The sequence below is a fragment of the Nipponia nippon genome, unplaced genomic scaffold, assembly GCF_047370975.1.
Source record: "Nipponia nippon isolate SJK-2023a ecotype South Korea unplaced genomic scaffold, ASM4737097v1 scaffold_2, whole genome shotgun sequence".
Classification (NCBI taxonomy): domain Eukaryota; kingdom Metazoa; phylum Chordata; class Aves; order Pelecaniformes; family Threskiornithidae; genus Nipponia; species Nipponia nippon.
The window spans coordinates 114,210,101-114,222,672 of record NW_028262336.1 but is presented as its reverse complement, the minus strand read 5'-3'; the positions used below and the strand labels follow the sequence as shown (position 1 = coordinate 114,222,672).

Genomic DNA, 12,572 nt, shown 5'->3' with positions numbered 1-12,572 from the left:
GTTTCCCTCGTCTCTTAATTCAAAGAATGTGCTCATTTTTAAAATAAAAATTCAGCAATTCATCAAAGCTGTAAAACTGTAATTGTCTTTTACAGCAAGTCAATACAGGAGGTAAGAGTCAAAGCTGGGAAAATACAAATACTAAGGTTATCTAAAAATACTGCACTGAGCTACTTCAGAATGCTTCAAATATTTTGGGTAACACATGCTCTAATTATACCGTTGTATTATTATCAAATTAAATAGCTTCTTTTTTTTGTACTAAAACAAGACAGGTCACCTGAGATATCACCTATTAATATCAGCATTATAAGATCAGGTTCCCAGTGGAGAGGGAAAAAATCAATGGGAAAGAAAAGTCTTAACTGAAACTGGACGACTATTAGCTATATAAGGCACTGCTAACTTCTCCCATTAAACGGCTTGTCTACTCCTAGCTAGCCAGTCCAAGAAACATCGAACAGAAAAGGGTATATTAAAAGCAAAGCAAACTGATAGCTGGTGGTGATGAGACTCGTAAGGAATTTCCAAAGCTGGATAACAATATGCAGAAAGACGATCCAATGCCACAACAGCATATATAGTTGTCTTATAGATTAAGACTACTTGTTGCAATTAATGTTTTATACCTTAAGATGTTAAAATATCCCAGAGACCAAACAAGCATTCAGTGGCAGCTGAAACTTTATGAGGAAAATTTAGTGATGGTCACAGAGGTATTCACAGGCGCACAGCACAATCGCAACAGAAAGGCTGGAGAAGAGACTTCTATTTTACATGAACCTACCAGAACTCCTGAGCCATTGATTTCAGCCTTACCAAGCGATAGCAGCACACGTTACGGGTTCTACCCAAACTCACTCCTTATTGTAGCATACACAATGCCTCACTGATTCTCAGCTGCAGGTGTAGCTATCCAGGTAATCATAAGTCACGGATTTCAAAGTACACTTTAAAGAAACTGATCTCTCGGGAATGTCAGCACATCTGGCAGGCACAGGGAAATCTGTTGCTGAAATATTTCTGAACACAAAGTCGAAACTTTTTTTTTACCCTGATCAGTACGGAAAAGCCCTACAAATGTAGGAAGTTCACATCTCCTCTGTGCTGGAGGAAGAATGTGCATGCCATGCACCGTATAAATGTAACTTTTTATAAAAGAAATGTTGCTAGTACCAGATAGTGATAAGCACGTTATGATTTTACGATTTTCTTTTAAGTCAGAAAGGGGCTCGGCGGAAACGATAAACCCAGCGGAACCGGCAGCTGCGCGTACTCCTGCCTCCCGGCCCGGTTTCCAGCACCGGGCTGCCGAGATCCTGCCTCCCGCAGGTTTGCGGGGCTGGCAACCGCAGCCGGGGCGGGCGCGGCGGGGCAGGGGGCTCCGGCGGGGGCGGCCGGCCGGAGGGCGCGGGGCAGCGCCGCCGCCTTCCCGACACGGACCCGACCCCGCGGAGCAGCCGCCGGGAGCCGCGGGGGCTCTGCGCGGCGCGGAGGGGCCGGGGCCGCGGCCGGGACCGGGGCCGGGCGCGGAGCACTCACCGCGGGGGCCGTCAGGCGGCGGATGCTCTCGCCCAGCGAGTCCAGGTTGACCCGCCGGCGGCGCGGGGCTCGGCGCGCCCCGGCGCTGGCCGCGGCGGCGGCGGCGGCGGCGGCGGCGGCGAAGGGGGTGTCGGCGGAGCCGGGGGGGCTGCGGCTGCCGTTCCAGCAGAGGCGGGACAGGGGACACTCGCCCTCTTCCTCGGGGCTGGTCTCCGGGCAGTCCGAGCCCAGCGAGCTGAAGGACTCCGAGGAGATCTTGCGCCGGGACATGGTGCCGCGGGGCGGCGGCGGCGGCTCGCCTCAGCGCGGGGCGGCGGGCAGCCGCGGCGGGCAGCGCCGAACGGCGGGGCCGCGGGGGCGGCCGCCTCGCATGGCCGCGGGTGCCCCTGGGCGGGAGGCGGCGGCGGAGGCGCCGCGCCGGGGCCGGCGCTGTCCGCGCCCCTCGGCGCCGCTGCCCGGCTCCGCGCTCCGCCGCGCCCGGCCGGGGGAGAGCGGGTGCTGCGCGGCGCCGCGCCGGGAGGCTTTAAAGCGGCGGCGGCGGCGGCGGCTGCCCTCCTCCGCCTCGGCCGCCCGCCCTCGCTCTCCCCTCCCCCGGCTCCCTCGCCGCTCCGCGGGAATCACGTGTCGCTCGGAGCCCTTGCCCCCTCCTCCTCCTCCTCCTCCCCCCGCCGCCTGCCCCCGCCCCGCTCGCCGCCCGCCGCGCTCGGCCCCGCACGCCGCGGCCCGCAGCAGCCGCCCGGCCCCGCTCCGCCGCGCCGGGGGACGCTGCCCCCGCCCCGCAGCACCGGCGGAGCGGGACGCGCCCGGGAGCCGGCGCGCAGCCCGTGCTCCCGCCGCTGCCGGCTGCTGGGGGGCGGGCGGGGCGCTCCGCTCTCCGCCCTGCGCGTTGGAGCCAGGCGCAGGGGGAGCGGGGAGAGGGGCCGGTATCCCCGCACGGCTCCGCGGGGAGCGGCGGTGCCCGCGCAGGGGCCGGGGGCGCCCCGGGGCCCTCCCGCCGCCGCCCCGGGGCCCTCCCGCCGCCGCCCCGGCCCCGCGGTGCCGCCGCCGCCGCCGCCGCCGAGCCGCCTTGGTGCTGGACAGCTCCCTGCGCCGGGGGAGGCTGCGGCCGCCGCGGCCGGGGAAGTCGGTCCTCGTCTCCCTGCCAGTCGCTCGTCGCCAGCGAACTTTCCTGACTGGCACTGGGGAAGCCGGAGCTTAGGAAAGAAATCATTTTCAAAGCTGGGAAGGGTAGGTGCTGCCGTCAGTTTGGGGAGGCAAAAGTTATTCTCATCTCTGTGCGAGCACTGCTCCCGCTAACATTGCGGGTCACGTCCAAAAAAGAAAAGAAGAAACTAAGTTCATCCCCCCTGTAGCAGCCCTGTGCTACAGCCTTGCAAAAGCAGAAAGGAGGGGGATGGAGGACACAGCGCAGAGGAGCTTGGATACAGTGTGATACCCTTGAACACATGCAGGGGGTCTCCCACCCAACTTTCCCTACCCGTGCAGTCAGTTTAAAGACACCTTGAGAGTTTCATGGCAATGGTGATAACCCCGTGTAGTCCTTCTTGGCAGAAAGGCTCCAGGGAAATGGGATCTCTGCTGTAGTGGTTCATCCTACCATCGAGGCAGACAGCTTGTCATTACTTTATCTGCGTTCAAACAAAACTTATTTTAAAAGGCAATCTTTTTTTTTTTTTTTTGAACCGTACATGTCCTCTGTACTATGACATACATTTTACAACCATATCCTCTTAAATATCTGAGTGCAGCCTAAACAAGAACCCATTGGAGAGACCAGGAAGATTTCCAGAGGTATGAAGGAGCTTTTGAGCATGGTCTTAGGCAGCACAAACCCAGTGTCTGCTTTCAGACGGGGCACAGGTCTGTGTGCATGCCGCTTTTAACTAGGACACGACAGCCCTTGCCAGGGCATTGCTTCCCGTGTCATCATCCCTCTTTCTCTTGGCTCACCCAGTTTCTATTTCTTTTCTTTTTTTTTTTTTTCCTGTAGAAATATATATATGGAGTAAGAGAAGCAACAGATCTCCTTTTGTCATGCCATACTTTTTAAATTTCTGGGGCTCGAAGCCTGTGGCTTGAAAGGATGTATAATAAAGCCAGGGTGGTCCATACTCCCTTCTGTTGTCTTATTAAATATTACATTTGGGATGCAGAGACTTTCTTTTTGCAGCAGCCCTAGGACAGGAATCAGACACGACTTCACCTGACAGTTAATTCACATATGAACCTCCGGATCCGTTGACCTCCTCTGTCCTTCCTTCTCTAGTGAATAACAATATTCCTCAGTACCTTAGTGCAGAGAGACAAGACTGCCTTTTCCTTCTTTCCTCTAAAGAAATGCTCATTTTAACAGATTAATCCTCATCTTAGCAGATTCTTTGAGATCTGCTGCACAAGCCCCTGCCTGCCCTCAGTCCAATCTCCCACCACGGAGGAGATTCAGGAATTAAGGGGTGCAGAGGGTGTCCTTTGGTGCCAAACACTATCCCTAGCACAGGGTACTCTGTGTTAAGATGTTAACTTTCTTCACATGCTTCAGTTTCCATTAAACTTATTTCCTTCTTATAGACCATATCGTACAGTCCTCAGTGAAGCAAACTTCCACCGGTTTCCTGATGCAGTGACAGTGACAACTGGGTAAGAGCCACATAGTTTAGCGTTGAAAATGCAAATACATATTTATAAGTCTAAACTGCTAAAATACCGAAGTGTCAGCTGGTTCCATGTGCAGTACTTCAGCTGTAGGGTAAGCAACTTGCTTGTGGGCATATTCGCATTTTATTCAGCACTAGGGGAAGACGGTTTCAAGATGACAAAACTGACACTTTTTAAGTCTTCAGTTTCCTCTTTTTCTTAAGGTTTAAAGTAGCACTTCCCAATGCAACTTATCATTAGCATTTGACAGCACTCTTGAGTTCCCCTTGCAGCATTAAAGATTACTTTCTTCATGCCCCTCAAGGCCGTATTCCTTTTATGTCTGTAATGTGGTGACCCTGAAATGGGAAGGGAGATGCTTTGCTTCAGTGACTGTTCCTGAGGTCAGGATTATTATAACTGAATGCACTCGTATACCAAACCAAGTCTTCTCAAGAATGTAAAAGACATTTTCCTTCAGCATCTAGATAGTGACGTTCACCATTCAGAGTAAAAAATACAATTAGGGCTTCAAGTCTCCTATTGCTCCAGCTGAAGCAGCACTTGGAGTAAACCCAGACTCAGTGTCACTATTCACTGACTATTCTGCTCTGCTATGAGCTTTGAAATTTGTGGAAGCAAGCCTGATACCTGCCTGGTCCGGTTACAAAGATGTCGGTAATCTGCATACTGCAACTCTGTTTGGGATTCATGATATAAAATACATGGAATTGGATAGAGGCTCCAGCTGGAAAAGTACCAAACACCATCACAAGATGTGTTGAGCTAAACAGAAATGGACAGCAGAAGATCCGTGATGATGCAGGTCCTGGAGGTGAGTCTGGTGAGGCCAACAAGTCATTCAGTCCCTGGTTAATTATTCTCATTTTATTCCTCCTGATCCAGCTACAAGCTTGGCAAAAGCTAAATACCACAGAGGGTTGCTTCATCTGACAGTCAAATGCCTTTGACAGCACATACACATAGACAGTTACAGCACATACAAGAACAAATGTTCTTCTTTCATACATGTCTCATCAGCCCAAAATTTGCAGTTGGCACATTATTGGATGAATAGCAGAAGTATCTGTAAAATGTGTAAGGTTCACCAAAACAGTGCCTATGTAACTCTGCTATCATATTACAGCAGAGTGCAATTTATGTGTCCCACATGTATTGCAGACAGTTCAGAGAAAAATACGAGTATTTTTAATTCTTTTACAATCTCTAATGTGTAATTGCTCTTCTGAGAAAATTATTTTGAATGCACAAATGTTTTATAATTTTTTATCTGTTTTCAAATTTTTTTCTTGGTTCTAGTCAGCAAAACTCACAACACTGAGTTCAGCACTGACAGAAAATGCATGGTCTTTAATTTCCATTAATTGTAACATGTTACTTTATTGTTATTTATTCATGATCTTTACCTATTTGTTATTAACTAAGCTTTTCTCATCCGAGAGTATGCTGGAGTTTTGATGTTATTATTTTTATTTACAAATGCTGTTTTTCTGCAGTTCACAGAGCCTTGCAAAATTAAAATAACAAAAACAACTTCATCATAGTGCATTGCATTGTTCTGTCTGCATTTGTTGAGAAAATGTTAGTCGCAGAGCTGCCGGAAGAAGCTATTCGAATTAATCCCACTTAGGGATTAGTCGCATATATGACATACATCACATGCATATTTCATACCATTTCACCTATTACATTATATGGCTTTTTATAATGATCTTTTTATAGTACTGCTGAACTTATAAGTACTTAATTTTCCTTTAATAGAAAAGATTGTTGTCCCGGGATCAATGTCTCCCACAGAGAAAGTAAACATCTGTTTTGCAAAGCCTTTCTAAAGCAGCAGGAGACCATTATTCTGTGACAACATTCTATTACAATTACTTTATTGCAGTCAGGCAAAATGGGTGATGTGTAGCAAATTTATTCTTTTTTCACATTCTGCCAAACCTTCCTGTTCTTTATCCAGTGACTTCCATCTGGAGTATTGCCTGGAAGGATGGCTGGGGCATTCTGCCATTTGTCATTAATGATCTGCTGAGTTACGATTGGCTTAAAGAACAGATCAATTTTATGTTTCAACTACTCAGAAATAAAGTTTATGTGCAAGATACAGGAGATTCTCATTGGCCAAAGTTGATGTTCTAGTAATCAGGTGATGTTTGAGTCTATCATGTTGCATGGTGTATTACTGAAGGAGTAATTAATCTATTTTGCACTGCGAGATGAGATATTACATAATGAAAGCAGCAGAATCTGGGTCTTAATGCTCATAAAATGTCTTTAATCTGTGACCCTCAGCACGGTTTTGTTCTCGTGGCTGAGAAAAGCAAAGCACCAGTGACTGATATCATGAGTCTCACACTACATAGCAGATCAATAGCAGAATCAGGAATTCCTTGTTGCCTAATTTAACTTTGAGACAATTTTATTCAGAATCAATTGGTTTGAAATATGAATGGCCAGCATCAGATCCATTTGTAATTTCAGGGATTTCACTATACCAGCTTATAGGATCATAGAATCATAGAATAGTTCTGGTTGGAAGGGACCTTTAAAGGTCATCTAGTCCAAGCCCCCTGCAATTGGAAGGGACATCAACAACTAGATCAGGTTGCTCAAAGCCCCATCCAACCTGACCTTGAATGTTTCCAGGGATGGCACATCTACCAACTTTCTGGGAAACCTCTTCCGGTGTTTCACCACCCTCATCATAAAAAATTTCTTCCTTATACCTAGTCTAAATCTACCCTCTTTTAGTTTAAAACCATTACCCCTTGTCCTATCACAACAGGGCCTGCTAAAAAGTTTGTCCCCATCATTCCTGTAGGCCCCCTTTAAGTACTGAAAGGCTGCAATAAGGTCACCCCACAGCCTTCTCTTCTCCAGGCTGAACAGTCCCGACTCTCTCAGGCTTTCTTCATAGGAGAGGTGTTCTATCCCTCCAGTCATTTTTGTGGCCCTCATCTGGACCCACTCCAACAGGTCCATGTCTTTCCTGTGCTGAGGACCCCGGAGCTGGACACAGTACTCCAGGTGGGGTCTCACCAGAGCAGAGTAGAGGGGCAGAATCACCTCTGTCGACCTGCTGGCCACACTTCTTTTGATGCAGCCCAGGATGTGGTTGCCCTTCTGGGCTGTGAGAGCAGATTGCTGGCTCATGCCCAGCTTTTCATCCACCAGTACCCCCAAGTCCTTCTCCTCAGGGCTGCTCTCAATCCCTTCATCCCCCAGCCTGTGTTGATACTGGGGGTTGCCCCGACCCAGGAGCAGGACTCCACACGTGGCCTTGTTGAACCTCATGAGGTTTACATGGGCCCACTTCTCGAGCTTGTCCAGGTCCCTCTGGATGGCATCCTATCCCTCAGGCATGTCAACCACACCACACAGCTTGGTGTCGTCTGCAAACTTGCTGAGGGTCCACTCAATCCCACTGTCTATGCCATTGATAAAGACATTAAACAGTACTGGTCCCAATACGATCCCTGAGGGACACCACTCGTCACCGATCTCCATCTCGTCATTGACTTGTTGACCACTGCCCTCTGGATGCGACCATCCAACCAATTCCTCATCCACTGAACAGTCCATCCATCAAATCCATCTCTCTCCAATTTAGAGAGAAGGATGTTGTGGGGGACCATGTCAAAGGCCTTACGGAAGCCCAGATAGATAGAAGACATCCATAGCTCTTCCCTTGTCCACTGATGTAGTCACTCCATCCTAGAAAGCCACTGAGTTGGTCAGGCAGGACTTGCCCTTGATGAAGCCATGCTGGCTGTCTTGAATCACCTCCCTGTCCTCCTTGTGCCTTAGCATAGCTTCTAGGAGGATCTGTTCCATGATCTTCCCAGGCACAGAGGTGAGGCTGACAGGTCAGTAGTTCCCAGGGTCCTCCTTTCTACCTTTTTTAAATATAGGTGCAATGTTTCCCTTTTTCCAGTCACTAGGGACCAGTCACCTGACTGCCATGACTTTTCAAATATCATGGAGAGTGACTTGATAACTACATCAGCCAATTCCCTCGGGACTCCGGGATGCAACTGGTCAGGTCCCATAGACTTATGTATGTTCAGGTTCCTCAGGTGGTCATGAACCTGATCTTCTCTTACAGTGGGAGGGACTTTGCTCCCCCAGTCCCTGCCTTGCAGTCCATCCACTTGAGAGGTGTGGGAAGAGAGGTTGCCAGTGAAGACTGAGGCAAAGAATTTGTTGAGTACCTCAGCCTTCTCCTTGTCTGTTGTTACCAGTTTGCCAATCTCGTTCATTGGGGGGTACGCCTTCTTTGACGTTCCTTTTCTGGCTGACATACCTGTAGAATCCCTTCTTATTTTTCTTTGCATCCCTTGCCAAGTTCAGCTCCAGCCGCGCCTTGCCCTTCCTGACCCCATCTCTACACAACTGGGCAGCATCCCTATAGTCTTCCCAGGATACCTGTCCCTGCTTCCCCTGCCTGTGCATTTCCTTCTTGCCCTTTAGTTTGACCAGTAAGTCTTGACTCAGCCATGCCGGTCTCTTGCCTTCCTTGCCTGATTTCTTACACCTCGGTATCGAGAGCTCTTGCGCTCTATGGAAAGTGTCCTTAAAGATCTGCCAGCTCTGTTCTGATCCCTTGTCCCTGAGGGCAGTTTCCCAGGGGGTCCTATTGACTAACTCCTTGAAGAGCTGGAAGTTTGCTTTCCTAAAATTCAGGGTCCTGAATTTACTCTTCTGGCTTGCTAAAGAAGTATCAAAACAAAATGTCAAGGCTGTGGAAGGAAATATGTTACATTTACATCATTATTTCACAAAAAAAAAATGGTGGAGGAAGCTGCTGAGGAAGTGAAAAAAAAAAAAAAGAATGCCAAAATAACAGTTCTTTGACTCAGATGATTAGGTCAAACTGAGATTGCAAATCTCAGGGACAACTTCTGATGGCATACAGCTTCAACTAATTGTCTAGAAGGAACACACAGATGGCTAACATTCGGACTTAAAAATTTATAAATTGTAAAAGAAAAAATATAGCACAGCACTCAAAACCTCTTATTTCCATTTGGCTTGCACAGAGAGCCAGGTTTACTGAATTCAACACTGGGTGAAGTAAATTGAACCTTTTCTTGATCACCACTTCTTCTATGTCCTGAGTATTTAATAGATAACAGAGGCCCCATGAGTTCTGCCTCAGAGTTACCTATAAACCCCATACAAATTTATTTAAAACACCAAAACAAGAAGATGCTGATGGGCATCTAGATGCTAGCCTAGAGCTACCTCACTCCAGCACTCTCTGCAGCTGAGTCAAGCCACTATTTATAGAAGAACAGCTCTCTACAGAAGCCACTTTGTTTTCACTCTTGCAACCATATTTATTCCAGATAGACCACCTGCTATAAGCAGTTTTTTTAAGAATATAGATATCATCAATCAGGCTAATCCAAAGAAAATATAATGGTAGCTACATATGGGATTAAAGCCAATTTGCTTTCAAGCATCCTCTGTATTGTAGTAGGAGTTCAAACAGACATTTTTCTACGCTTCTGGAGCAGCTCCCTGCACTCTTCATACACCACGAGAACCCAAGATAGCAAAGACTTTAAGAGCTTCTTGTGTCCTAGGCAGAGGCTGAAATAACCTGGACCCCCACAGTTTCTCCAATGGCTGCTAGGACTGCCTCACCTCCTGAGGGAAAGCAGAGCTGGTGCCCATGAGCAGGGTGCTCCTCCTGTCCCAGGGCTCTGGCTCGCTTGTAGGAATTCCCCTTGGCGGTCTCTCACACAGCACATAATACTTTCCAGGCAGCACTGTGGTGTTCACTGGGCTGGGGATGGGCCAGGAGAACGTCGAAGCAGGTCTGGAAGCAAAAGCAAGGAGTTAGCAGGTAGGTCCTGGGAAAATTACAGTAGTGACAAAGTACTGACCAGGTTTTATCAGGCTTGAACCTGACCTGATGGAGGAGTAGTTTGCCAAGACAAGCAGTGCTGCACAGCATATGGGAGATGACCAGCCTGCAGCAGAGCTTGTACGAGGAGGGTTTTCTTGACTAGCTCATCCAGGACCTGGCTGGGAGTGTGACAGCAGGTTCTACCAAAGGAGGCCAAGCCAGTGTACATAGTACCTAGTGTTGTACTGCATCTTCTTTAGTGTCATCTGAGCAAGCTGGTGCTTTCCACAAATGTTACACTTCTATTACAGTTCATCTCTTCACAAACTTCTTCTACCAGATGTTTAAAAATTCCAAAATGTAAATCATTGTTATTAATGTTCTCTCACCAACTGGCCTAAGATTAACTCACACCGGCACCTTGTCTGATTAGATTACCTTTTTCTTTTTTATCTTAATGACAGGAAATCACACAATATTTTACCCAGACTTGTTTAAAAGTGAGACCTCATATTGTGTAACGAGTGGGAACACTTCTCTTGGAAAGCTTCTTTGCACCCTAGAATGGATGAACTGGTTAACAAATTGTCTGCAATGACTTGCTCTCATGAAGGGATAAAAAGAAAATAAAAGGAATAAAAAACAAGGAAATAAAAGAAAAGAAAATAAAAGGAAAAAAAGCAAAGGAAAATTAAAAAAAAAAAAAAGAAAAGGAATGAAGAGGTTTTACTTATATACAGCTTCAGCAACGGCGGGGGGGGCAGGGAGAGAGAGTGTGCTCATACCTATAGATGTAGATAATTCAAAACCATTAAGATGGTATCTGAGCAAATAAAAAACATCTACAATATCTACCTACAGGATATTATTCACTGAACGCAGAGTCAGCCAAAATGTTGTCCAAATGAAAGATCCTATTGAGCTTCCAGATGAAATCTATTGTAATAAAATCTACTCTATTTCACCCAGAGATGGCAAATGATCCTGTTGTGAAAGCAATTTCTGCAAGCAGGTTTCTAAATGTACATAGCTCCTTACAATGCTGGTACAACGGTCCCAGCCTCTTTCACTGGTTGTATCTTCAAAGTGAACTTCAGTCTGTCTCTGCTTAGTGTTGTATAGAGGTTTCAAGCACTTAGCAGTGTTCAGGAACCTTTCCAGATGTTCAGCTATCTAACTGCTGATGTTCTGGCTAATTGTGTAAAAGAATCCTAATATTCTGGAGAAATTTTTGCAAGAGTTGCAAAATATGGTGACTTAAGTTTTAGCATCAGTTCAGAATCCATTTCTCTGTTCCTTCTGTTCTACTCTTTCTTACATCTTTAGTCCTTGAAAACTTAATTGCTCTTTTTACCTCTTTCTTCACTTCGCTTGGCTCCTTCGAACAAGGCCACAGGTAAATACCAAGGTAAATTATTTTCCTGTCATTTAGTTCCTGTCACTTTGTTTTGGTGAAGGAATACAACTTTCAAATATGAGCGCTTGTGCTACTCAGAGCACTGTCACTCTTGCTGATGTTACTTAGCATCAGGATAGCACAATTTCATATTCCAAGGTTTCTTGTGTTCTTTGCAAAACAGATGATCGGTTCCCACAGGAATATTTCTATGCAGAGTGTAGTGTGAATACTAACGGGAAAGCTGCGCACTGAGAGTGTTTAAATAAATATATTTTATAATGGTAACATAACTGGAAACAAATAGATATATATACATATATGTAATTTCAGCTTCAGAATTTGAGTTGGACCCTGTCTAAAATGTTCGGAGGGCGGGGGGAGGAGACAAACAAACAAAAAAAGGAAAATACAGGGAAAAAAACCCAATCTTTTTCTCTATGAAAAACTCCTAATTGATTCTCAAGTCCTCTTTCATGTCAACATGTTTTATGCAAAAAGGTCTGACAAAAGTAGGTTACTGTGAGGGAATCACACATCTGGGGGGGGTTGCAATGTGTTTGCCATAACATGAATATTTCACTTTTGTAGCATGTTTCATTCCAAACTTCTCAAGGCGATTTGAAAGCAATTACAGAGCAAATGTCTGTAATGTGAATAAGCTTGAACAAGCACCCGCTATTTCACGGTGAATTTAAAAGCACCGTGAGCCAAATCCAGTAGTTTTCATCCCTACTGATACTGGCTGGGGTGCTCAGCACCTTGCAGGAAATCCTCAGGATTTCTCTGAATCAGGCCCTGGGTGAACGCATTTCAAAATCTTTTACAAGAAAAAAAAATCCACAGGCAAGGTACATACTGCTATAATAGGAATTTAACTGCTTGTAGCAATGCAAAAATAGATTCTAGCTACCAAAAACGTTTGCTGCTAAAGGAATAATGTTTTAAAAAACTGGTCTCTTTAGATAAATAAAACAGATGTGCAAAGTATTTTTACAGAAAAGTACCATTAGGAGCCTGAAACAATGGAACTGAGTCTTAAGAGAATGGTATTTAACGTTTTGCAATTAAAGCTGATAGGTAAACCAGATTTATGGAATATTTCTCTTAAAAAGACAAGGT

The 12,572-nt window shown here is 46.5% G+C and overlaps 1 protein-coding gene across 1 annotated transcript in view; it reads right to left on the bottom strand.

The window, feature by feature from the left end:
• The window catches only part of GUCY1A2 (guanylate cyclase 1 soluble subunit alpha 2), a 178,782-nt gene extending 176,970 nt beyond the window's left edge, over window positions 1-1,812 (bottom strand). Inside the window, exon 1 of the mRNA XM_087756955.1 lies at window positions 1,543-1,812. Within this exon, the coding sequence (XP_087613081.1) occupies window positions 1,543-1,812 (270 nt within the window). The remainder of the gene's footprint in view (window positions 1-1,542) is intronic.
• Window positions 1,813-12,572: the final 10,760 nt, after the last annotated feature.